The sequence below is a fragment of the Bos indicus genome, chromosome 12 (genome assembly GCF_029378745.1).
Source record: "Bos indicus isolate NIAB-ARS_2022 breed Sahiwal x Tharparkar chromosome 12, NIAB-ARS_B.indTharparkar_mat_pri_1.0, whole genome shotgun sequence".
In the NCBI taxonomy this organism is placed as follows: domain Eukaryota; kingdom Metazoa; phylum Chordata; class Mammalia; order Artiodactyla; family Bovidae; genus Bos; species Bos indicus.
The window spans coordinates 79,608,646-79,634,855 of NC_091771.1; the positions used below are offsets into that span (position 1 = coordinate 79,608,646).

A 26,210-nucleotide genomic window follows, 5' to 3' on the forward strand; every position below is an offset into this window, starting at 1 on the left:
TTTGCTATCAAATCTTTTTGAAGAGAGAAATAGGTTTTTGCATCACTTGGGAGGGGGCAGTGAAATGTGACATCCCTCACACTTAAGGGTTCTTATTGCCCTAAAGTGCCATTTAGTTTTTAAAAAGAAAACATCTTAAAATTTTGCCATATGCCATGGTGCTCAAAAATTAAAGTCAGGTTTTTAAATTGTTTCTGCTGCCCTACATAAAATTATTTTTTAAAAAGAAATCATGACTAAAATTCCCCCCCTCCCGGTTTGGGATACAGTAAAACATGTTACCCACTTAATTCGTTTGCTGTCCAAGTTAAAAAAAAAAAAAAAGACTCCATAAAGCCATCATCTGTGAGATCATCCTGAGAAGTGGGAACAATTATTTTGATAAGAGCTGATTCCATAGCTGCATTTACACTGGTGTGAACAATGTTTAACAGGGAATTTCCCTTCGAGCCTTGAGAATGTCATTACTCTTATAAAACTGACAAACCAACAAAGAAAATAGTACAATCAGATTTCAAATGGGTATTTTCTTTAAGCTTCAGTGAAGCTCAAATAAGGTGAAATAAGCAAGGCTTGAGTGCAAACACAACAAAAAACAATTTAATAAACAATAGAGACAAAATCCATATCTGTATTTGGAGAGGAGGAAGTCTTTCACAATGTTTTTTCCAAGACTTAAAAAGTCTCAAGCCACCCAGGCAAGGTGAAGGAAGGACTGTGTCATCTCTATGAATGGTTTATGAAGAAAGCATCTTATTTGGAATTGTCCACTGTCTTCACTTCCTCTCAGAACCTTGCAAATGAGGCTCCTCTATTTGAATTTTTTAGCGATAATCATCAACAAGTCCATAATGGCAGCGTGGCATGCAATCCTGCAGGTTATAAGTAAAAACAAAGCAAAAAGAATGAATAAAGAAAGAAGAAAATAAGCCCAACCTAGCCTTTAATATAGACTGTTGAGCATTTTTATTGTGCAATAAAATGGGTACCTCCACCTCTTTCAAAATAGCTTTTCCTCAAAATTATAACTGCTTTGTTTTATTGAATTGCTGAAATTTAATGGTTTAATGGGTGAAGGCATGAAGGAGAGGCTGTAAAAATGTGAATAATGGTGCAGCAGAGCCTTGCCGGAATCTGGAACCCGCCTCCTTGTACAACTCTTGTTAAACACAGCGTGATATGTATCTGTCATCGATTTAATATGTCTTAATTCAAATATAGCTCCCTGATCAATTTCTTTTTATGGGAAGCTTTAAAAAAGAAAATCTTACTTAGGAAATGATAGAGGTTTGGATAGCAATGAGAAAGAGAGATACTTGTGAAATGTGTTTAATGAATATTTGCAAACTTATGACCAAACTCAGACCCTAAAAAAGATAATTGACTCAGGTAAATCGACTTGAGACGCTAATTCTTAAAAGAAAGAACTGGAAGCAAAATTTCAATCAACACCAATAAGGCGCCAATAAACCGCCTGCCAATTAAACCTGAGAATAGGCCTGGCTGGATGATCATCAGGAAGGCTCGCAGTGGATTTCCGGATTGCCTTTCTTTATAAAAGAGCTTTTTATTTTGTAGAGGCGCTTTTTGTTATTGTGATGACCCGCCTGACCCCAGGTGCGCTGGTTCTTTTTCAAGCCATTTTGAGAGCCAAATCAAAACCCCTTCACATCCCGAGTTTCTAAGGACCCAATAACTGTGTCACACTTCCTAAGTAAACACCAACAATTTCCAGGGCGTTGAAGAAAATAAATACTAGTGTGGTTTTTTTTTGTTTGTTTGTTTTTGTTTTTTTTTTTAAGCAAAAGGGTGTAGAAGTCGTTATGCCAGTTCCCCTGTGGATTTAGCCCCATATTTCCGCGGTGGTGCTGGTCGCCAGGGCAGAGCCTTCAAACCCTTGCTCCTCTCTGCGCGTTTGCAGCGGAGGTGCTGGTGTGGGGCCAGCAACGTGGCGATCCATGGAGATGTCCTTTCTAGGGTCAACAGGTGCTCCTCGGGGAACGTGGATTTCCAGACTTCTCTGCTGCACCCCGAACCCCAACCGGTTCCCGGCCCCAAACCAAGGCGCGATGAGGGTGGGAAGACGCCGTCAACGCCGAGCCGGCCAGGCCGCGCTCCGCTGCCTGGAGGCGGCCGAACCCGGTCTCGGGGTGCCCAGGCGGGCGCTCATGGCTCCCCGCTGTTCCGAGGGCCGGGAAGGGGGTGTACTGCGGCTCCCCGGTACCCTCCGGTCGTCCCTGGACTCAGCCAAGTCTCCTCGCGATGGGTGTGGGCAATTAATAAATTCTATGGGAAGTGAATTGGACATTTCCTGGCTTTTGAGCCTTTGTCTGATTGTTTCGGCAGGCGGGGGTAGGGGGTGGGGAGCAGGGGGTACGCCGGGGACGGGGAGGTGGACAAGAAAGGAGCTGGGGGACCCACTGAGCTGGCCTTTATTGCCTTTGCAATTGCTTTATGGCTACCCCATCCCGCGTGGTTTCCGCAAGGGCGGCCTCCTTGCAGAAGGGCTGGGTGCCCAGCGGTTTGGAGCACCTTGCGCCATCTGGGCTGCGCCAGAGGCAGGTTCAAGGGCGGAGAGGGTGGTCGGAACCCCTCGAAGGGTCAGAGGACTTTTGTAGCTCAGCCCAAGTGCTCCCCAGTGGGTGCTCAACTGGGAGAAGGGTTTATTAGCAGACAGTGGCGGGGGTGGGGGTGGGGGTGGGGGTGGGGTGGGGAGACCTCTCAAAAGCTGGGGCGAGGGGAGCACCGGGACCCTCAACACTGCGTTTCAGTTGAGCTCTGTCGTGGCCGGAAGTGATGAAGACTTCGGATTCAAGGGCTTTTCCCGAATCAAGCTCTCCAGGCCACTAGGCAGTGAGGTACCCGGCCCTTTGCCCTGCTCGCACTCGGCGGGTACCAGTTGCCCAGCCCCCAGTCCTCACCACTGGCGACCTGACTTGATGGGACCTGCGACCCGGCCCTGGGGCCTTGGGTGCCAGGAAGCAACGCTCAGGTCTCAGTTCTAAGAGTTTCTCCGAGGGTTCCCTCCGTTTCCCGCCCTTCTGAGCCGCAGCTGAATCCTCAGACTCCTCGAACATGTGTGAGGCTGAGAGTAGACAGATGAGTGCTTCTTGATAGTTTTTGATCCCTGTCCCATGAACATGGACTTCATGAGGATTCAAAACCAAACCAAAAAACCCAGAGGCCTGGGGTGTGAAGCCATCACTGGAACCTTGGGATTTGTTTATTCATTTGTTTTGGATACTCAAGAACTGGACTCATCCCATTTACACCTGACCTTAGTACTTAAAAACCTTGAAAAATTCTGCCTCTTTCGAAAAAAATCAGTAAGATTGACCTGTCATCAAATATTATCATTTGGTTATCATTTGTTATCCTGAGGGGTGGGCATTGTTGAATGGCCTTTGACCCACATTCAACTGTTAAGATTGGTAATTTCTTGCAAAATCCCTAATTGTCGTCTTTTAAAATATGTTCAGAAGGTCTAAACAGTAAGCAGAAACCCCCTTACCTGTTCACAGTTCATGTAACCACCCAATACTTCTTTATGTTGGCTCCAAGATGTATTTCTCCTCCTCCCTCATGCTTTACTCTTTAGAATGTTTTTGGATGGGGAATAAAGGAGAAGCAGAAGTTCTTTTATTTCTAATCTCAAATTTTGTGAGTAGTTTCCCCTCATTCCATACTCCTTCCAATATGTATACTTCAATATTTGAAGAAGCTGTTGAGATAAATCAAATACTGACACATTGACGGATTTACTTGTGTAAGCAATATGGTTGACATATGGCATTGTTATTTATGAATGACAGCATAAATTGTATTACAAAGTCTATTGCAATAACACTGCAGTTTATTGGAAAGCTGCTCGCCTGTCACCGGTATTCAGCCTCTCTGGCTGTAGTTTGCCTGGGAGCCCAAAGGATAACTGCCCTCAAAATAATTAAACACATTGATGTAAGCCATTGCCTTCTGTTTTGGGGGGTTAGTTTTGTTTTTGTTTTACAGCAGTAGAAACTCTCCCATCAGGAAAGGAGACAAAGTAAAGACAGTTAGTCCTCTCGTTTTGCAAAAGCACAACCACTGTCACCCAGAAATGTTGGCTTCTGTTTTTTTTTTTTTTCTTTCTGAGTCCCTAATGACAAATATACAAACATTTGCATCTCTCACTAAACTGCTGGTGAACATATATTTTATAGAGAGAATTTTTATAAGCCCGGTTACAGAATAGTAAATTTTAACTGTAGAAAAGTTCTTTTAGCAGGCTAGCGAGGGCCTTATCCCCTGATACTCCCTGCTTCCACTAAAGCTCCCCCTTTTTAAAAATGGTATTTAAAAGTTACAACATTGGCTGAGATTTTCACAATTTCCCCTTCTTTTACATTACACTTCTCTAAACCTCGGACAAAGCTCTTTTGTTCTAGGTGGGTTTTACAGGGGAGGGGGTCCCCCACCACACATGTGGTCCTTCATGGGTCAGGGGTCGCCCAGCCCAGGAGTGACTGAGAGGCTGAATCAAAGGTGACCTGCAACTTAATATCCTGTTGATGATCTTGTTGAATTTATGAGTGTCTGTGATGCAGAGGACAGTGCTGAAATCCTGTGAAATCCCCCCACTTTTTTTTGGCCCAGTGTATATGGACAGTCAATTCCACATTTTTTCTCCCATCTCTTCCTCCATTTCCATCTTTTCCCTTAAGAGGAAAATTAGAAGGTTGAGTGGTGTGTTCACCCAGTGTTTCTGCTTTCCAATATAAAGATCCCTTTTGTTTGCTTGTTTGTTTTTGGCTTCTCCTGGCCAACAAGATGTACCTGAGCATGTGAGTACCCTGTGTGTGCCTCTGCATTGTTTGTAGGCATATGTACACAAAATACTCAGCATACGACAAAAGAAGCCAGTCACCCGTTTACAGAGGCCCACAAACCGCAACGAGGTGTTCAGTGAATGAGTGCCCGGGTGTTTGATGGGATTTACTGGTGTTCTTGTGTGTTTTTTTTGGTTTTGTTTTTGTTTGTTTGTTTGTTTTGAAGACAATCCGAATTCTCTACTACACTGCCATTCTCTCCACTTGATGGGGAAAGGGTTGCCAGCCCTGGGACCATCCATATACGGAGAAGCCCGGAGTCTCGCTGGCCTAGCCCTGTGCTGGCCCCAGGACATCTGAAAAGCTCAATTTTGGAAAACTTAGAAAGAGAGCAAACGTTTGCCCGATGGAGATGGTTAGGGGTCCCCGGGTTCTGACACCAACACGGCGGGCCCTTCTAGAAACCTGTTGAAAAACTGAATTTCACTCTCAGGGTGCGGAAGTCGGCTGGGTTTTTTTCCTTGGCCAAGGACCTCAAAGGTACTTTTGAGGCAATGACTCTGAAAGCCTTTGCAGGTTTTTTTTCTTTTTTCTTTCTCTCTATCCCTTGCTTTCTTGATCTCTCTCTCTCTCTCTTCCCCCTCTCCTTCCCTTAAAAACAAAAACAAAAACTGTGTCTTGAAGCGAAGGAGTTCCGCGGTTTGTGGAGAAATAAAGCACTTCTAAGAGGAGACGGCGACGTGACTTTGAACTTGGCTCAGCTCCTGCGTGTCCTGCAGAGAGAGAGAGGTGAACTGGAGCCGGGAACGAAGAGCCAGGAGCGCCCAGGCCGCCGGGTCCCCAGCGGGGATCAGCCGTCCGTCCCACCGCTCGGCCGCGCGGCCCCTGGATCCTGGGCCCGCGAGCGCCCAGCGGCTTCGGCCCGCAACGGGCGCCGAGAAGGGGGAATCCAAGCGAAAGGAGAGAACGGGGCGGGGAGGAGGGGACAGAGGAGGGCGGCGGGGGCGAGTCCGTGGGAAGGAAGGAAAACTTGGAGAAGTCTGATGGTTTGGAAGAAGAAGAGTGAGGTTTGCGGACATGCAGGATTGTTATTCTCACGACCATTATTTCTAAGAAAATATTTTCTTTGGGAAATACTTTCGGGGTAAGCTTTGCCAATTCTCCCCCCTCCTACCCCTCCATACAAATTGATGAATACAAGAAACAAGTGTGAAAGGCTGTGCCTTGGGCAGATTCACTGTATCAGGGCAGCCCTTCTGCCTGGCGTATTTCTCTCTCTCTTTCTCTCTCCCTGGTCCCTTTCTGCCTCGAGGGGCAGTTTGACATTTGCCTTCCCCTCCCCCCTGACAGAGGGAAAGGTGTGCGCAGAGGAGGAACATTTCCTTCTTTCAGAAAAGTCGAGAAGCCCCAGCTTCCGAGCAAAATCCCGGGCTTTCTGACAAGATGCCCGGGCTTTCCTCCTCCTCGCTCCCAGCCCCGGGGCAGGGGCAGGGAAGGCGGGCAGCGGGAGGGCACCGGGCCCCTTGTGCGCGGGGCTGCGGTCAGCTCGGATCTTTTAGGGACCCGCTCAAGCCGGGAGAGGCTGCGTTGTGCGAGCGCAAGGGCCGGGTTCTGCTCCAGATCGCCTGCTGGAGTTCTCTTCCCGCGTTTTCTTTTCTTTTTTTTTGATGGCCTTAATTTCAACTTGAAAATTTGAAATGCGTGTTGATTATTTTCTTCCTTGAATTTTATTTCAACTCCCAGAGATTTTTATTTTTAAAAGCAGTTCTCTCTGCTAGCTAGGCGAAGAAAGGCGCTGGCCTCGGGCCTTCCATTCGCACCTCCGCAGCCTCCGCGGCCCGTCGCTTCCTCTCCGGTTACCTCCAGAGCGCGAGCTTTCGGCCTCGGGACGGGAAACGTCCTCAGCGGCCAACCGGGGACCTGGGACCCAGAAAGCAGCCTCGGGCCCCGCCATCGGCTAGAGCGGAGGGCTGCGGGGGTGGGGGTTCTCGCTTCTGGAGAATGATTTATAAATATCTTCTAGGTTTGAGCCCTACCAGTCTGGAGATTTCTTTTCCCGGGACTCTGATGAGCCTGACCCTCGGCCGAACTCCAGCCTGAGCCTGGCTTGGCCGGGCGCCTCCGGCGTCCCCACACCTCCCACCCTACAGTGGCAGAGGCCCGGACTTCTGGGCACCCACCCCGAGGGTGACACTGTCTTTAAACCGCTTCCAAACAATCCCCTCCCTCGCGGGGGCCGCTGCCCAGTGTTTACAGCCTTAATCAGAGAGGGACGCGAGCGGCGGGAGGAGTGGAGCGCGCCGAGCGCCGGGTGGGGGCCGCGGCCGGGGAGGGGGCCGCGGCCGGGGAGGGGGCGGCGTTTGGGTGAGTGTCCAGAAGGGTGGGAGGGAAGGGCACGTCTGTTTTTTCTAGCCACCCCCCTCCCCATCCTGCACCTGTGTGTTCACTACCCCAGGACAAGTCGACAAAAGTGTGTGTTGGGGAGGTGGGCGAGGATCAGGAGCGTGCCAACACGTCCGGAGATCTGCCCCTGAGCCGCGCGCCCCCCGGCGCCCTCCAGGCGGGGCACTGGGGCTGTAGCCTCCCGGCGCACAGAACCTCCCACCTCGCGGGCCCGGTCGCTAGCCACGTTCTCGAGCAACCAGAGGTGCCCGCTTTCGGTCCCCGGAGAAACGGTGGCTTCTACGGGAGGGCGTGGGCGCAGAGTACGCAACCAAGGGCACTGTGACCCCACCCCACCCCCGCGGCCCAGACCCTCGCTCGGCCGGCCACCGGGCTCGGGGGAGCGCCTCAGCCCGCAGGACGAGGAGCCGTCGCGCCCAGGCGCACGGGGATGCTGAGGGAGAGGCCGGCGGACCCGGAGGGCTGCCACCATCCGCGGCGGCTGGGGCCGCGGGGAGCTGCTGCGGCGCCCGGGCGGAGGGGGCGGGCCGGCCTCGGGGCGGGGGCGCTGGATTGACGGCGCGGCAGCGACCAATGGTGGCGCCGGGCGAGTGGGAGGGCGGGGCTGGAGCCGCCGCTAAAGGGGCGGTGTGAGCAGGAGGCCGGTCCGGGAGCGAGAAGGAGGGAGGCTGGGGCGGGAGACGCGGGGGCGAGGGGGAGGGGAGAGGAAAAGGAGGAGACAAAAAAATAAAAAAATAAAAGGCTGCGGCTTTGGCTGCGCCCCGTGAAATAAACAGAGGCGGAGGCGGTGGCGGTGGTGGTGGCGGTGGCGGTCGGAGCCCACCGCAGCCCAAAGCAGGGACACGCACTTCGCCCTCCGCTTGGGCACTTGCTCCGAACTCCGCTCGGTCCTGGCGGGTGCGGCCGCCCCTCCAGGCCCGGGATTCCCGGGCCGATAGGAGAGAGAGAGGGAGGGAGCGAGCGAGCTGGAGAATACTTTTTTTTTTTTTTGGTATTGTTATTGTTTTTGAGTCCAGCCTCCCCCTCCTCCCCTCCTTCGCCTTCTCCCCTCCCACAGCCCCCCTTCTCCCCCGCCTCCTTCTCCCGCACAACTTAAAGAAAGACGGAGCAGCGCGGCAGCCTCCTTCATCTGGGGGAATCCGGGGCCGCTCGCGAGTTTACTACGTGAGGCGCAGCCAATGCCAAGCGCGGAGGACGCGGAGGGCTAAACACCGCGGCCGCCGAGCCAAACAATACCCGCCGCGCGCGGGGCGGCGCGGGCAGGGCCGCGGGGGAGGGAGCGGCCGAGCGAGCGCGCCGTGGAGAGGGCGCCCGGCCTCCGTCCGCCGCCCCCAGCACCCCCGCCGCGGCCGGGTGGAGCCGCGGGCCCCGCCGGGCTGGGCCGCCGAATCGCCGAGGGCTCCGCGGTCCCCGCCTCGCCCGCCTGCCCGTGCCGCGCGCGGCTGGCGCGCTCGGGCACCTTGGCCCTGCTGCGGCGGTGATCGCATTCTGCAGGCGCCGCTTGGCGCTGCCGGGCCCCGGGACCGCGGGGCGGGCGGGCGAGCGAGCGAGTGAGTGCGTGCGCGCGCGAGTGCGCGCAGGGGTGGGGGCCGCGGCGCTGCGCTCGCCCCCCGCCGACCCCCCTCTCCGCTCGGTTCCCCACGCCTCCCTCCTGCTCCCTCCTCCCGCCCGCCCTCCCCTGCCCTGCCCGCCCGCCCCCGCCGCAGCTCCTTTAATACACTTTGGTTCTCCGCCTGGCTTTGGACTCTTCTCCACCACCTCCTCCTCCTCCTCCCGCGCATCCTCCGCCGCCGCCGCCGCCTCCTCCTCCTCTTCCTCTCCGCGCCTTCGCTCCGCGTCCGGCCGCCCGAGGCACATCCAGGCGGCGGCGGAGGCGGCGGGCGCAGGAGCGCCGCTCGCGGGACTGAAGCCGCCGCCACCACCGCCGCCGCCGCCGCCTGCGCTTGGAGCCGGGCGGCCGCTGGACGCAGCCCCGCGAGCGGGGCGGGAGTGGGAGCCGAGGAAGCGCGGGGTTCGTCGGGGCCGGCGGGGCGGGCGGGCGCGCTGGCCATGCTCCTGGACGCGGGGCCGCAGTTCCCGGCCATCGGGGTGGGCAGCTTCGCGCGCCACCATCACCACTCGGCTGCGGCGGCGGCCGCCGCGGCCGCGGAGATGCAAGACCGCGAACTGAGCCTGGCGGCGGCGCAGAACGGCTTCGTGGACTCAGCGGCTGCTCACATGGGCGCCTTCAAGCTCAACCCGGGGGCGCACGAGTTGTCCCCGGGCCAGAGCTCGGCGTTCACGTCGCAGGGCCCCGGCGCCTACCCCGGGTCTGCAGCGGCCGCCGCGGCAGCCGCCGCGCTCGGGCCGCACGCCGCGCATGTCGGCTCTTACTCCGGGCCACCCTTTAACTCCACCCGGGACTTCCTGTTCCGCAGCCGCGGCTTTGGCGACTCGGCGCCCGGCGGCGGGCAGCACGGGCTGTTCGGGCCGGGGGCCGGCGGCCTGCACCACGCGCACTCGGACGCGCAGGGCCACCTCCTCTTCCCCGGCCTCCCGGAGCAGCACGGGCCGCACGGCTCGCAGAATGTGCTCAACGGGCAGATGCGCCTCGGGCTGCCCGGCGAGGTGTTCGGGCGCTCGGAGCAGTACCGCCAGGTGGCCAGCCCGCGGACCGACCCCTACTCGGCGGCGCAGCTCCACAACCAGTACGGCCCCATGAATATGAACATGGGGATGAACATGGCAGCGGCCGCGGCCCACCATCACCACCACCACCATCACCCTGGTGCCTTTTTCCGCTACATGCGGCAGCAGTGCATCAAGCAAGAGCTCATCTGCAAGTGGATCGACCCCGAGCAGCTGAGTAACCCGAAGAAGAGCTGCAACAAAACTTTCAGCACCATGCACGAGCTGGTGACCCACGTCTCGGTGGAGCACGTCGGCGGCCCGGAGCAGAGCAACCACGTCTGCTTCTGGGAGGAGTGTCCGCGCGAGGGCAAACCTTTCAAGGCCAAATACAAACTGGTCAACCACATCCGCGTGCACACCGGCGAGAAGCCTTTCCCCTGCCCCTTCCCGGGCTGCGGCAAGGTCTTCGCGCGCTCTGAGAACCTAAAGATCCACAAAAGGACCCACACAGGTAACCGCGTGGGTCGGGTCGGGGTCGGGGCGCAGAAGGGAGAGAAGCCGTGGTTAGCTGGCGGGGAGAAACGCGCCGACCGCCATCCGCTGCCCTGGAACGGGAGATGTTTTCGTGTGTGCGAGAGAGAGCCAGCGGCTTGTTGTTGTTGGCGAATGAAAGAATATTATTATTGGGCTGGGTTTTTTCCATGTGCGGAAATTGAGTTTTAAATGATCGAGGTAACATCAAATGCATGCTTCGGGTGATGCAACTGCTTCGTTGGCTCAGCTTCGGTGAATAATTTCCGTCCTAAACAGAACGCAGAAAATAAAAGTAGCCTCCAAATCGGTGCCCGGGAATCGAGTCTAGAGAGGATTTTGCCAGCTTGTCTGAATGTGCTTTTCTGCTCCGGGTGTGCGTCTGCGTTTTGAGTGGCTTATGTGTTTTTCCACTTTTTTTTTTTTTTTTCTTTTTTTTACTACGGGCCCAGACGTCCTTACCCGGACTGTTTCCCATTAAAAAATGAGTCTGGTGTGAGCCGAAGCTGTAAAGCGTTTCTCGTTTTTAAAGTGTTTTTAAAGCCCATCTCGAGGTGGGTCGCGGAGCTTTACGGTGGGTTCGCAGCAGTCTGTGAAATTCTCTTAAGGGGCACCAGAGGGTTTGCGATTCCAAACTTGGACCGACAGCCGGGTCAACGAAAGCCCGGGGCGGCGCGGCCCCGCGGGGCAATCGCGTGAGAAGAGAGCGCCGAGAAAGAACGCGCCTCTCGCCTCATAGATTATTCATCTATGACCAGGTCCCAGCCAAAATCGTGCCAGACGATTTCCTAAAAGAAAGCCAAATGTTTTAGCAACTTCCCCCGTCAATATTTACTCCGAAGTGGGGGTGCGCCAGCGGCCTATTGTTCTCTTCCGGGAAGGGAGGCAGCCGAGGTGCGAGACAAGCTTTTAACAAGGTTTAAAATTTGAGAAATTTATTTGCATGAAATGCTCGCTTTCGAGTCCTGCGTCTGAGCGGATGTCTTTAAGAAACAATTTAGGTGCTAATGGAATTTAACGTTAAATGATCCCCTCTCCAAGTGGAACAATGTTGGAGTTTTCACACCTCTAAATGACTCCAAGCATTTGGAATTCTGGCAACAGAATGCGGGGACCGCCAGAAAATTTAAACAGGGAGTTTCTGAAAGCCTTGGCTGATCCCCCCACCCCCACGGCCCAGCCTGCGCCTCTCTGCAATCTCTCTCAAGTGCTGCCTTATCTCATATTTCTCTCTTCCCCCAAGTTGTCTTCAAAAGGCTGGGAGTGCACCGAGAATTATTGGTTAATTCAATCTGCAGAATTTTGGATGGGAAAAAAAAAAAAAATGCTGGCTCAGTCGCTATCCACAGTACGGTCCCCAAACAACACACAGCATCTCCAAATGTAATTGCCTACTGGCCCCAGAGAGAAGCCGACAGCAGCCTGTGTGATTCTGATAATGCCCCAAATATTTTGTCATAATAACAGCTTCTCCATGGCGAGACCAACTTGTTAGAAGCCGCGAGTCCAAGAAGCCCTGTAAGAAAGGCAGTTAGGCAGGGCTGGGGGGTGGGGTGGGGGCTACCCCAACTTGATCAGAGATGTGAGGAAACGCGAGTCAGCCTAGAAGAAAAGTAAAATAGGAAGTAAAAGCGCGGCGGTCAGGTGGGAAGGCGCAAGGGAGCCCCAGGCCCTTGTCGCCCCTCTTTTCTCCTCCCGGAGGCCTGGTCCCCTTCAAGGCCAAGGGGTGGGGTGGAAGGTAGGGGTTCCCGGGGGCGCGGGGGCTGGTGGTGGTGGTCTCCGGGCGCGCCGGCAGCCAGCGCGCGTGTTCGTGTCCACAGGGGAGAAGCCCTTCCAGTGTGAGTTCGAGGGCTGTGACCGGCGCTTCGCCAACAGCAGCGACAGGAAGAAGCACATGCACGTGCACACCTCGGATAAGCCCTATCTGTGCAAGATGTGTGACAAGTCGTACACGCACCCCAGCTCTCTGCGGAAACACATGAAGGTACCGCCGGGCAGGCGCGAGGAGGGCGAGGCGGCGGGGCTCAACCGCCGGCCCCGGGGTGGTGGGGGAAAGCCGAGTGTCCCGGCCGGGCCCCCAGGGGGATAGGTGGGGGGACACTTCTGGGGATGGGGGGGCACTTCTGGTGGTGGGGGAGGCCCGGCCCCACAGCAGCTGCACTCACACCCAGTCCCCTTTGGTCTCCCCTCCCGGCTTTTGTCTTGCAGGTCCATGAGTCCTCCCCGCAGGGCTCCGAGTCGTCCCCGGCCGCCAGCTCCGGCTACGAGTCGTCCACGCCCCCGGGGCTGGTGTCGCCCAGCGCCGAGCCCCAGAGCAGTTCCACTCTCTCCCCGGCGGCGGCAGCGGCTGCAGCAGCGGCTGCGGCGGCGGCGGCCGTGTCCGCGGTGCACCGGAGTGGAGGCGCGGGCGGCAGCTCCGGTGGAGGCGGCGGGGGAGGCGGCGGCGGCGGGGCGGGCGGGGGCGGCGGCGGCGGCAGCTCCGGCGGGGGCAGCGGGACAGCCGGGGGCCACGGCGGCCTGTCCTCCAACTTCAATGAATGGTACGTGTGAGAGGCCGGGGCGGGGCTGCCTCGGTCCCTCTACTGGTAACAGCGCCGAGAGCACCCCGGTGATCGGTGTTAAAATTCCCAATCTGATTTTTATGATGATGAAAATGATTTTACCAGCAGAAGGATTTTTAAAAGTTCTTGTTGTTGTTGTTGGTTTTTTTTTTTTTTTAAATAATCTAGGCATGAAAAGCAATGATATCCCTTCCGGAATCTTTAAAGCTAAAAATATAAAATAAATAAAAAATAAAAAATCATTTTAAAAAACCCATAAAAATATTGACCCAAACCTCCCCTTTGCCTCCCTCCACGCCCCTTTCCCTCCCCATGCCTTTCCCAGTCTTCTGACAAACTGTACATAGCGGACTCCTCTCTTCTCCGAGGTGGTTTTAATGGCTTCTTGGTGTATAGAAGTTTGTCCATTTGTAATTCTCCGGGATTTTGTTCCTCCTGCCTCTCTCCCCTTCCCTTCCCCAAGCGATGGGCTTCTTTCTTTTTCTCTTTTTAATTTCCCCGGTTTCTTTTTAAGTAATGTGGAAGAAAATGGTTTCTTTTGTATTGTGGTATTGAATATTGTGTTCCTTTTTATGAGGCAACTTGATTGTAAACTTCATGCAACTATAGACTGGAAAAAAAAAAAAAAAAAAGCCGTGCCAAAGTCTCCCTTCTGTTTCTTCAACATGCAGATCCACAGCACTCACATCCACATCACCGCCACCAACGCTTGTGAATGTATTTTTCTGTTAGCTGGGTTTACATGTGATGTTTTAGTGCTTTTGCAAGTTCAATTTGTTAGTTCCTGTATGAAAGATTGTGGGGAGGGGGGGAAGTAAACGTCGTGCCGTTAGCTTTTTCCGTAATAACACCCTTCCTTCTGTAAATACCCGTTACCATATTTATCCATTTGTAATTAAATTATGGTATTAACTTGCTACAGAGGAAACAATATTTATAAAGAATGTTTCTTAACTATAAATATGTACAATTGTGGGCATAAACTGTTTCAGATTTTTTTATTTGAAGGTTTTAAGTGGTTTGATCATTTCTTGTGATATGTTTTGAGAGTAATGCATACAGAAATATAATAAAATGTGTTGAAACTGCACGAACATACTTTTTTTTTTCCTAGCAAAGTTACTCAAAGAAATGGGCAGGAGTAAGCAGAGGGCTGATAGGGGTCTGGGTCAGCTGCCTCATTGAATGGGAGGCACCACCTCGAATTCAGGGGGAAGGTGTATGCCTAGAAACTGGGCCAAACTGCCTCTCTGGCAGAAAGTCTCCAAATTATTTTGTATGTCCTTTGTTTCTGTAGCTGAGAGTGAATTACATTTTTGGACAGCCACTGCAAGGACCCGCCTGCAGGAACCTTCCGAGCTTCTAATGGCTCCATTATCTGAGGCGGTGCCTTTCTTTCGGCTGTTTGGACTGGACTGAAGAGCACTAACCATTTCCTTATTCTTTGTTTCCTCTCTTCCCTGCCCCCTTTCCTCTCCCTCCCTCTGAAAAGCGGAGGTACAGTTATTTTTAATTGCAGGTTTAAAACTGAGCTGAGTCCTTTGTTTTTGAACTTGGTTCAATGATGATAGTTTAAGGGCCCCTTTCTACTAAAAGTTTTTTTTTTTTTTTCCTTCCTTGAAATTTTAAACAGCTTGCTCAAGGCATCCTGCTTATCTGCCCAGCTACTGCTCACCCATAAGTGCGATGTTCAAGGGAGGAAGGTGACAAATAGACTACACTTTGATTTAGGAAAACCACCAACCATCGGCCCCCAATAAAAGAGAACCTCTTCAAGAATTCCGTGAAGTCAAATAGAATAAGCTGCAGAGACTGAAACGGCCAGGTGGAAATGAGTGAGGCAACAGGACCAACCACCAGCTTTTCTCTAAGGTTTGCAGCCTCACTCCCCTCCCCTGAAAGAGTTTCACAAGAGTTTTCAAACAAGATGCTCTAAGGGAGAAGGCAAAAATAACATTCAGAGTCAAAGGGTAGGAGTGGGGTCATTTCTTTTTTGAAATCCCTGAGGCTTCAGGACATTTCCATCTTCCTGGGGATCCGTGTTGCTCAGAGAGACCCTGGCAGGCCCGGAGTCACCACCCAGTGGTGAAAAGGTTTGGTTGCCAGGGGGGCGACACCCCCAGAGGATCCCCCAGCGGCGCGCAGGGCTCTGCTGGCTGAAGCTGATGGTGATGGGCGGGTGGCTGTGGCCGCTGGCGCTCCTCTTCCGCTCTGGCCCTGGGCTGAGCCGCAGGGACAGGCAGGGGAGGCTGAAGGGCCACTTGGGGAGAAGGGCAACTCTGTCCTCCCAGAGGCCATGCTACCTATTCAATGGGGAAGGAAAGACATTAGCCTGGGGGCTGTGTGTGTGTCCAGGAGGGTGACAGTGGCCACCGGGCTAGCCCTCCCCAGTGGCCCAGCGAACTGCCTGCGCACCAGCTCCTGAAGAAATCAACCCCCTATTAAAATGAAATTTATAACCCCTAATAATATTAAGGAAAATTATTAAAATAATTGGCATATGTTACTGATCCTTGGGAGATTTCATTGAACACATTGTAAGCTGTGAGTTTTTTCAAAGCCCCCATCCCTGGGGGAGGGGGCGCATGAATCTGATTAAATATTCATCATAACTGTGCAAGAATGAGATGGTCGGTTTTAGACGTTTTAATGTTTTAGACTTTTTTTTTTTGGTGGGAATTATTGGCTTTGAGACACCTCCCAAACCTAAGGAGAATGTTGGTGAGGACGGTGCTTTTATTTTTTAAAGTATTAACTGGAGGCCTTGGATTTTTCCCTTTGGGGAAAGAAGGAAGGCGGGAGAAGAGGACAGTCTCCCAGCTTTGCATTGGCCTATGGCTTTGCAGAGCTGAAGTCAGAGAGCTACCTGGGGGCCTTTTAGGTCTGGGGGTGCTGATGCTGGTTGTCAGCAGGAAATAAAACTGGGAAGGGGCCTGGCCCTGAGGAGGACCACAGCCTGGGAGTGGTCTCCTGGTCCATCCTAGGATGTGAGGGGCGGAGAGGGGCGGCTTTCCAGCAAAACATCCCTCGGTTCTCCAGGCCTTGCTCCCACCGCTCTGTCCAGACAAGTCACAGATCCGACAGTGGGGCCGGGTCTTGGCCTTTCACGTCGACCCTATGCAACCCGGAGAGAGATGGGGGAGAGGGATAGTCAGGGTGTGAGACCATCAGAGATAGGCGTGGGGGGCAGGGCGCCCAAGATCTTGCGTGGCCCCGAGGTACCTGGGCTTGGGATGGAGGAGGGGTACTGGCGCCCTCACCCCCTCCCCTGCCTAAACAGACCCGAATCGAACCTGCCCTCGCCTGGCCTCCGGAACCACCGAACGGAGCCCAGTTTCCGCACCCCCTCAGGGGAACCAGAGCTGCACCCTTGGTTAGCTGCCCGCAGGGACCGGGTCAGGGGCTGGGGTGGGGTGGGGGACACGTTTCTGCGAGTCAACGCCGTCAACTTGAACTTCAGATCTCCCAAAATCGCTCCTTTGCCGCTGCGCTCCATCCACCACCACCGAATAAAACTCCCCTCCACGCGAGACTCGCTTTATCTGGAGGCAGCTGCAGCCCCCTCGGGAGAGACCCATCGTTATTATTATTAATTATCGTGATCCTCATTGCATTATTAATGACCGCAGTGATAACTGGCATCTCGGCATCTGTATCTCCGGGTTCAGTGATGGGACACCAAGCTCCGGGCCGGTGAGGCGGGGTGGAGAGGTCGGTGCTGGGGGGAGGTCACTCCAGGAGCAAAAGCCCGGGTCAGTTCTCCGGCCGAAAGGAAGCAGGTCACAGGCCCAGCAGAACCCGTCCCACGCTGTCCGCGCCCCGCTTTCTTTTCTTGGTGGCACCTTCTCTCTTCCTCCCCCCTCCCGCCCCGACCCGGTCCCTTTGTCTCTTTCTCAGACGGATGTTTTCAGTCTCAAGTGGCGTTTGTATTTTCCGCCCAAAACTGAGATCAAGGGCAGATCCTAGGCTGGACCGGAGATTCGGGTTTCCCTGGGCTCCCTGCTGTCCTCCCGAGACCTGGGGTGGGCTAGGAGGCCCCGGGCTTTCCAGGCGACCGGTGGTCCTCCCGGCTCGGCGGGCCTGGCATCGGGAAGGGGTTCTGGTAGGTCGTTGATGAGCTCCCCCGGTGGCACAGCAGGACCCGAGGGGATCCACCGTGTTCTCTCACTAGGGACTCGGGTCCTAAACCCCCAACACCATCACGCCGCGGAAATAACCCAAAGGGAACGCTAGGCCTGCGTCCAAGAGCTGGGAAATAAAGGCCTCAAAATAACACCCCACCAAGACTCCAGTCGAACCATGGGATGCATTTTCACTTTAAGGGACACGTGCCCCGTAAAGCGACCCTAGGGATCCAAAGTAGGCGTTCAATAAATACTTGCCGATTGATGGATTAGAGTTTGGTATCGCTCGCGTTCCGCGGGAACTTGGAGAGCCTGGGCCCACAGCTACCCCCAGCAGACCGCAATGAATGGTTTCTATTTTTAACTGGCAGCTCAGAACAGGGCCTGAGAAATGTCTCCCTCTTTTCTACCCTCCTCTACCCTACCCCACCCCCACCCCGATCCCCACCCCCACCAGGCCTCCAACAGATTGTTGCTGGGTTTTTTCTTTTAGGGAAGAATCTAGACCCTTCCAGACTGAATCGGGAATCTGGCATAAACCCTCAGGCGCGTCCAGCTGGGCTCCCGAGAACGAAAAGGCAGCGCTGGGCAATCTGAACAGGGTGTTATCAACGAGAGCTTCTGCAAACTAGAACCCGGGCAGCCCGAGGGTTCGAGTTCACGGTCAAGGCGGTGGAGCGACTGGGGCCGCAGCGCCCACGCCCCGCCCCGCCCCTGCGCCGCCACATCCCAGATCTCGGGAGGGGTACCCGGGGGCTCGGGTCCTCCCCCTCCCGCCCCGCCCCAGCAGGGCCCAGTCGGGGAAAGGTCGGTGCTGGGGCCCCCTCTTCGCCCTCGCAAGTTTCCCTTTTTTGTTCCCAGGGGTTGACAAGCTTTTGCAGAGCTGACACCTCCTGCGTCTTGCCCGCATCCCGCATCTCGCCAGCCCCTCACTTGGGATGAAGTTTGGCGCAGCCGCTAGGCTGGAGCGAGGGGCGCCCCTTCCCTCGCGCGCGTACACACAAACGGGCAGGCTGAGTCTCTCTCTCTCTCTCTCTCTCTCTCTCTCTCACACACACACACACACTCCTCTCCTCTGACATCCCCGCAGCCCCCACTGCGGGGCTCGCGTGAGCACGATGAGCCACTAAGATTTGGGGCAGGTGGTCTGAGGACCCCTGCAATGGATGCTCTCGCCCCTCGGAGCATTCCTGGCTCTCCCCGCTCCTCCTCCAGCCTCTCTCCGAGGGGACCCGGCTTGCCAGGCCCCGAGGCCCCCTCCTCAAGCCTCCAGCCTGACACTAAGTTGGGTGGGAGCTGCCGCAGTCCGGGTCCCTCGGGCCCACTCCCCTGGGAATGTGATGGGCGACAGGGTCCCGCCTGCCTTCTGACCGCCGGGGGTGCGTTGTTGGGGGGGCGCCCCCGCACCTCTCAGTTAAACCAGGGGGAGCTGACTTTCCCCTACACTCACACAGCTCACCTCTCCAGCCTCTGCCTCAGTCCTCTCTTTTCCGAACCTCTGAAGCCAGTTTTTTGTTTCCTATCCCTGAGGCCAAGCCGGTGGTTCTGGGGAACAGATTGGCGCGCAGCGCCCCTAGAGAAGGTGGAAGGGGGTGTAGAAATAATACAATAATAATAATTTCAAATATAATAGTTGTGGCTAAGGCTCTGACACTGAGATGCCCCTGGGACGTCGGCCGAAGCCTGGGGAGGCTCCAGACCACTGTTGGGCTGGGACTGGCCTGGGGTTCTCTTTGGGAGGGGGGCTTCGAAGAGGGCTCTTGTGTTGCCCCCCCGCTCCCCACCCCCAGCACCAAAATGTGGGGTCTGGAACCAGGCCGAGCCTGCAAGGGCCTGGCCGGGAGCGGCCCTGGCACTCCTGCTGCAGAGGCAGCTCGTTGGTTTTCTTTTCTTACTCCTGGCCCACTGGGCCCGTGGTGGTTGGTGTGGCCGGCTGTGGTTTCTCTAAACTCTTTGGAGTCGGTTGGGTCTGTTTGCCCACTGCTCCCCGCCACCCCCCGCCCCGGGCCTGTCCCCCCTCCCGCTCGTCGCTGGCAGATGAATGGTGGCTTTAATGAGCAGGGGCGCGGCGCTGGCCGGGCGGTTCTGAAGATGCTCTGACCTGTATGGAGGGCGAGAAAGGTCAGGCGCTCGCAGGGCCGGGCTTGGGCTCCTCCCAGGCCCACGCTGCTCGGATATTGATCCTGGGAGAAAGATAAACAGAAAAGCTGGACATTCGGTCATGAATACTAATGAGCCGGGGTAGGAGTTTTAATTGCTCTGGACTTCCTTTTTTATTTTTTTTCCAGTTAATCTTTATTGCAGACTTCGGAGTCGGTCTTTCCGAGCTTCGTTTTGTCTCCTCTCTCCGCCTTCCTCCTTATATTTTCATTTGAATTGTTCAGGCGAAAGAGACCCATGTCAACTTGACTTTTTTCCCTCTCGCAGAGCTGGTGTGCAAGAGCCCACAGTTCGGGTTCCCAGCGTGGGGCTTCAGCTGCTCGCTAATTCTGGAATGTAGAGGAGCCTATAAAAGAAATTGTTTCAGTGTGGTTTTGGTGAGCCAGCTTCTTGACTTCCTCACCCTCATTGTTTCAGAGACTTCGTGTGTCCTTGGCCTTTAAACTTCCTCTTGACAATTGCATCTTTTCTCCAGGCATTGAGCCCCCTTTTTACTCCAAAGGGGTGGCTTCCACCCCCAAGGTTTCCCTTTTCTCAAGTCTCCAGCATTTGACACCGGCTTTGCCAACCACGGGGTCTAAGTGTTTCAATCTAGCAGTGAATTCCTAGGCAAGTGAGTCGACCAGATTACATAAAAGTAGTACTTTTCTTTGGTACCTATAAGCAATAGTGAAATCTGAGATGGGAACCTCAGGTAATTTCCAGAGATTTCTGCCTCTTTTCTTGATATGTATTTGATAACTTCGTTAGACTTTTTTTTTTTTTTCTGAAAATAAAAGCCATTCTTGAATTGAGTTTTCTCCTGAAGCTGTATAAATTGACTGGAAATCCCATAAAGCAGCTTCAGCTGTGTGATCAGGCGAGGAAAAAAAAAGTGCAAGCCCATTTCTATAACAGACTATGTAGAAATGTATTGAAAATGAAGACAGAAAAAAAAATTAGCTACACTAGAATAATTTCCAGTGTTATTCTGATTCTCAAAGTTTTGGACAAACTAAACCCATATTTCACAGCATTGCCAATAGGTCCCAGTGTTGAAGTCTCCTGAGGATTCTGTTTCACTTACACTTTTCAGTCCAAACTTTTTTTCCTTCACACAATGATTTATTATGTAGGTAATTTTAGGGGATACAGTTTACAGCTTGAATTATTAGACTGAACACCTCTGGCTGACACTACGACGCCTTTTTTTTTCTGCCTGCAGCTGTGAGTCACAACCCCATTTTCATACCCAACTGCTGCACATTCCTTCACAATGTATATTTCCTTCTTGCAGAGATCAAACATGCTTTGGTCAAAGTGTTTATTTTAAAATACAGGAAAATTAAAACTAAACACAGCTTTACTGAAAAAATCCCCAAATGTATCATATTTTCCTCCTCCTCCGGTGCCCACAAAAAAAAAAAAACAAAAAAAACAAAAAAACTAACAAATTGCACCACTTTCTGGAATAAAATTTCAAATCCAAGGAGAACACACAGGCACCTACAGACACAATTTTCATTTTACTATTGAAACACATCAGGAAACCTCTCTCTTCTCTTCATGTTTGGACTCCTATTTGGATGTGTTTAGTTTTTCTCTGTAAAAATGTCACATGTTAAAAACAACAAAGACAACAGATCCTTAAGAAGATGCTGACAGGCGTCTATTTTATTCACCAACCCACACACTCATTTCTGGTTCAGTTTCCCATCCTGGTATTTTTCTTTTAATTGTGTCTCCCAGAATATAACTTCAGGGGGAGAAGGATATTTTGAAGTATTTGCCAAAAGGAGGCAAAAAAAAAAGGGGGGGGGTGGTATTTCAGAAACAAGTTAACACTTCCCCAGCATCTCAGTAGCTCTTTGGTATCTGCATTTCCCTTCAAATGAAGGTGAACAATTACCAGGTAGAATTGCTCTTTGTCAGCACCTAAAGTAGATAAAGTCGATGTCAAATCTGAGGACAAGTTGTCCTTCTGCAGTTCCCTATCCACTGCTTTTTTTTTTTTTTTTTTTTTAGCTTCTCTCACTAACCAGCTGAACAGGATCTCGACCTCAGCCACCACTTCTCATAGGCAGTTTATACAGCTTCCCAAGTCTCACAGTTCTTTAGCGTGGCTGAGACTGTTAGGCTGTTTTTAATCAAGTTTGGAAGCTGAATCTTTTCCCTCTGATGACTTTGCCCAGGGGTGGATCCGGCTGAAAGTCTGGCGCTGCGGGCAGCGGGCTCGGCCACCCGTTTTTCAGACACAACACCAGAGAATGGCATTGAAATAACTGTGTGTGGTAGAACTGTTTCAAAAATGTTAACCTCTTTTACTATCCATGCTTCTGAGCTAAAGGGCAAGAGAAGCTAAAAGGAAATCTGAAATGATATTCATCTACCTACCTAAGGCAGATCAAGAAACTGAAAAGAGAAGACGCTTTGGAAATGTATGTTACAGAATCTTTCAAATTAGATGCTGCTTAGGATGAATGGTAGTAAAGATTTTTTAAAAGATTTGATTGGTCAAAGGTCTTCCAGATATGAGTGATAAATGAATAGTCTAGAGGTCTCCTTTGAGAAAGAATTTGCGGGGTATATGGAAAATAATCTATATATGATCTTCTTCCTATTCTTCATGGGGAGGCAATTATAGTACAAACTATTTGGATTTTTTTTTTACTTTAGATAAAGAAATGAAAATATTTAGATTTTATGTATTATTGAAAATTTTTTGCAAGAGTGGAGAATCAAGGATTTTCAAGACCAATAACAAAATAAGGCATCAAATTACAGTCTGCCTCTAAGATACATTTCTTCCTCTGCTGGCTTTTCAAGTGATCTCTTTAGTGATTCTTTGTTTATTTGAACAATCTTTCCAAATTAAAATCACTGAATATTCTCCCCTAGATAGCTTGATTTTTGTCACGCAAATGTTTTTAAAAGTTCTATATGAAGAAGCAAAGACTTTTTATAAAGCCTTAGTAACAACACTTCATATCATGGCCAAACCAATTTATTGTGAACGTCTTTCATCTTTGGTAGATTATTTGATACATCGGAAAATCTCACCTTGAAATTGTCAAACCTTCTGTCAATCTTATGTGAGACTAATTTTATAGTATGCAGTTTGGGGTTTATGATTTCATTTCTATTTTTTTAACTCTAAAGAATTAGTTCAAAAACTGATTTGGTCTAGGAGGAGACTATCGGTGAAAAGTCTTAAAGTATAAATCAAACACATCTCAGCCACCTCCTGGCACATACATATAAACACCCTTTTTGAGGAAAAAAATCATCTTAACTGCAGACAGAAGTCATATCAGCCATTTGACTTCCAATGCCTTCCAAAAATGTCTAATGCAGCTATTTCACAGGATGGCAAAATACTGATCCAAAGTTTCAGGGTGACATGTTTCTAATTCTTCATCTGATAATTAACTAATTCAAAAATGCAAAAACAATTTAATGGGCAAAATATTGCTTCATCTATTTAACACAGACATCTTGCATAGCATGCTATTGTAATCTGTGTAGGTTCTCTTTTGTGGACAACTGAGTTCAATTGTAGACTGCGTACTATTCTCTCATGCCCTTAACAATTTTGCACTTGAAAGTGAATGTTGGGCACTCTGAGGTTGGAAACTGAATCGATTGCCTTTCCTGGGAGCAAAAGATGTCTCCTTCTGACAGATGCTACTTTGGGTGTCTTTTCTGCTAAGTGGATCTCAGACGTAAATTAGCTTCATCATTTGCGGCTCTGTTTTCCTAAGATTTGTGGTCCAAGTGGCAGCCCTTCATGAAATACACCAAGGTGTCTTGTCTCATAGCCGCGAAGCCGCTTGTTTCTTTGCTTCAAGTTTCGTTTTGTGTTTAAAATGCAATAACCTAAGTTAAAAATCATTTTAAAGAGAGCACTTTCCAGAAGCACTTCCTTTCTTACTGCCAGACAGCGTTGTTCCCCAACGTCTTGGCTGGAACCCTTGCTTTCGATTTGTTTGTTTCACGCATTTCCCTAAAGAACCCGGTGCTTTGCGCTATTTAACTCTGCTTTAAAAATGCATCGCTTCTGCCCTGAATCCTCCTCTGAAACAAATTGCTATCGAAAGTGTATCAGATTCGTTCCAAATATGGGATTTGAATCAATATTCCCACGCTAGAAATATTTTAAAAATTGTTTTTGTCATAGGATTCCATGCTTTTGCAATATATTTTCAATTTAAGTAGGGCTGCCTCTATTTCTCGTGATAAAAAGTGGCGATTGCCGTCTACTTAGACTTTCCTTTATTATTATTCTTAGCCCTGTGTGTCATTACCTAACTGGTATGTGTTCTTCTATCCAGCTCTTGATGATCTAGTTGAATTCTAGACATAGTGCCAAGAAGCGTATTTGAAGCAGATAAGTACGGATAATACAAATGCGTTTTGTTAGACCTGATGGATGCTATTTTTCTTTTAATAGGTTTGTAGCAAACTAACACAATAACACAATGTATTCCTTTTCAAGGTACATTGTTGAAACAGGTCTATTAAGAGCGCGTTGAGCTATTTCTCGCTTCTATTGAACAGTCTGTTGCTCAAACACAACAGCCAACAAACGCCAGCTGCCTCGACAAAAGTAGAAACCTAACCCTTTTATGTAATGTTTTAACAGAAAGGGTAGCTGTTTAATTAAAAACATTGATGATTCAGTGAAACAATGGAAACTCAAGTTCAAGTGGTGCTCTATTGATTTAAGATGATTTTTACTAGCAATGGGTATAATTCATTTTCCCCCCCCAGCTCTCTCTTGTGTAAAGGGGTTCCTTCTTGGGGCATTATCTGGGTGAATAGGAAAAGAGAGATGGCTATTGCCTTAGAAACCTGATTAACGTACACTGCTTTGAGGGTAAGGTGTTTAATTTATAAGTGCACCCCATATTTTTTGTCAGTTTATTCGCGGTGGGGAAGCTTTGAAAGTAGCTCCTCTCAGCAGGTTAAAAAGTGAAGTCTGCGTCCTGGCATTTAAATGTCTTTGTTATTGTGTCAAGCAAGTTTTTGAAAACCACATGCCCAGAATACTAAGGTTGGGCGGCTAGATGAGGCAAGTTGTGTGAGAGAGAGAGAGAGAGTGTGTGTGTGTGTGCGCGCGTGCACGCGCCCCTGGGCGCAGGGTTGTGTGCGAGGACAATTATTTCCATCAGCTGCTTGCTCGCCCGCGCCCGACTGCTCCTCTTTGCAGAACCGACGGCCTCCGGGGCTTTCAACTCTGCGAGCAAAGCAGGAGGAATTCCTGTATTGAGATTCCCTCCTTGAGAGCGTCCAACTCTGTCGGCCCTGGGGAGCCGAGAGAGGGAGTCGAGGGTACCCGGGTCGCCCCCCACCCCAGGCAGGGCAGCACTCGAGGACTGCAAGGCTCCGGGTTCAGGCCCCCGCGACCTCCGCGAGGACTGCCCGCGAGCGGCGGCGGCAGCCCAGGGGCCCAGGTGGGCGGGAAGCAGGTGCGCCCCTCCGCCCCCGCAGCCGGCGCAGTCCAGGCGGCGCTCGGCGGCCGCGGTTCACCCTCCTTCTTTCTGGTCGGGTCCGCAGGCCCCGCTTCCCAGCTCCCGGCCCCGGGCGTGCTGGGACTCGGGAAGACGCCGCTCGCGTCCACCTTCCCCGCGCACCACGGCGGCCACCAAGGCCAGGGGTCCGCCGAGCCGGCCGACAGGCGGCCGCAGGGCCTCCCTTCCTCCGTAGGGCGCCCTTTCCCGCCCGCTGAGGGGGAAGCCGAGGAGAACTGAAGGCCCGGGGCCATGGCCTCCCGGGGCCTCCACAGGGGTTAGAACGGTCCCCGGCGTGAGGCCGGCGACAGAGCACCTCAGGTACCGTTTGCCTCCCTCAGCCACCCCTGGAACGCCCCCTCCCCCGTCCAGGCCGCGACTGGCCGCTCGCGGCCCACTTCCGCCTGCTCCCGGCGTGCTGTGCGTCCAAGGTCAAAGGGCGCGGGCCCATCTTCCGGGGTCCGATCTCTCCATGGAGTCCTGAGCAACCGTGGGCCCTCAACACCGGGGGTGGGGGGGACGGGGGCAAGGCGGCCAGGAGGTCTCAAGGCCACACAGTGTCCGCTCCGGGCTGCCATCAGGGCCACCGTCCAGGCCGAAACCCGGGGGAGAACGTGGCCAGAGAGGGAACCGTCCGCATGGGCCCCGCAGGCCTAGAGTGAATTATTTAAGCTGTTCCTGGTGTTTAAAGAGGTTTTGCAGTTTTTAAAGAATGTTGTAAAAAAAATATCAGCCCTTGTTAACTCCCTCATTATATGCTTTTTTCCTCCCCTCAGCTGAACAAGCCATATTTCCTGAAACAGAGGAGCTATGTTAAGTGTTTAAACATGTGTCAAGTGTCTTATAAATAATGCAAATTCATAAAGAAGGGGAGGAAATTTCACTGATACCTAAAGTACTTGGCGCAGCCACGTTTCACTTGAGTTGGGTTATTTTTGGCTGCGGAATTGTAGAAAGGAAACTGTTCGGAGATGACTGGGCACCTCCTGGAGCCCTCTCCCTTTCTTAGCCTGCTCCCTTTGAGTCTGTGCTCAATCCCGTCTAGAAATGCTTTTGTCTCCTCCACGAAAGAAAGAAGTTCAGATGCTCTGCAGAGTATGTTTGGTTCAGGGTTAATACTCAATGCAGTATTTTGGAGTCACCTTTTCTGTCTTCTCCTCTCAGCCTCCTCCTATTCAAAGTTTCTGCTGCTGTAACATTTTGCTATGACACCCTCCCACCACCCTCTCAGTTGGAAAGAAAGTGCTGCTTCTGGCAAAAAAAAAAAGAAACACAAAAAACCGGTAGGAGAGATGAGATCTGGGCTTTAACTTGAGATATGGGCTAGTAAATCATTTCAGTTTTTGTATTCATTCTCTTACCTAGGAAACCTGGAAAAAGGTGTTGCCCTAACATAATCTGAGAACCTCTAAGGAAGGTAAGTCCAATGGATCATTTTATAGTAAAATGAAAAATACCATTTTGAAATTGGATTTCACTTTAGAGTTAACTTATGTACTTTGGTTCCTTGGATGACATTTTTCATCT

The 26,210-nt window shown here is 52.0% G+C and overlaps 1 protein-coding gene across 1 annotated transcript; it reads left to right on the forward strand.

Moving 5' to 3' along the window:
* Positions 1-8,920: 8,920 nt before the first annotated feature.
* On the forward strand, positions 8,921-14,000 carry ZIC2 (Zic family member 2). The gene is made up of 3 exons (XM_070800445.1): positions 8,921-10,329; positions 12,170-12,333; positions 12,558-14,000. The coding sequence occupies exons 1-3, from the start codon at positions 9,258-9,260 to the stop codon at positions 12,897-12,899; spliced, it is 1,578 nt and encodes a 525-aa protein (XP_070656546.1). The 5' UTR covers positions 8,921-9,257; the 3' UTR covers positions 12,900-14,000.
* Positions 14,001-26,210: the final 12,210 nt, after the last annotated feature.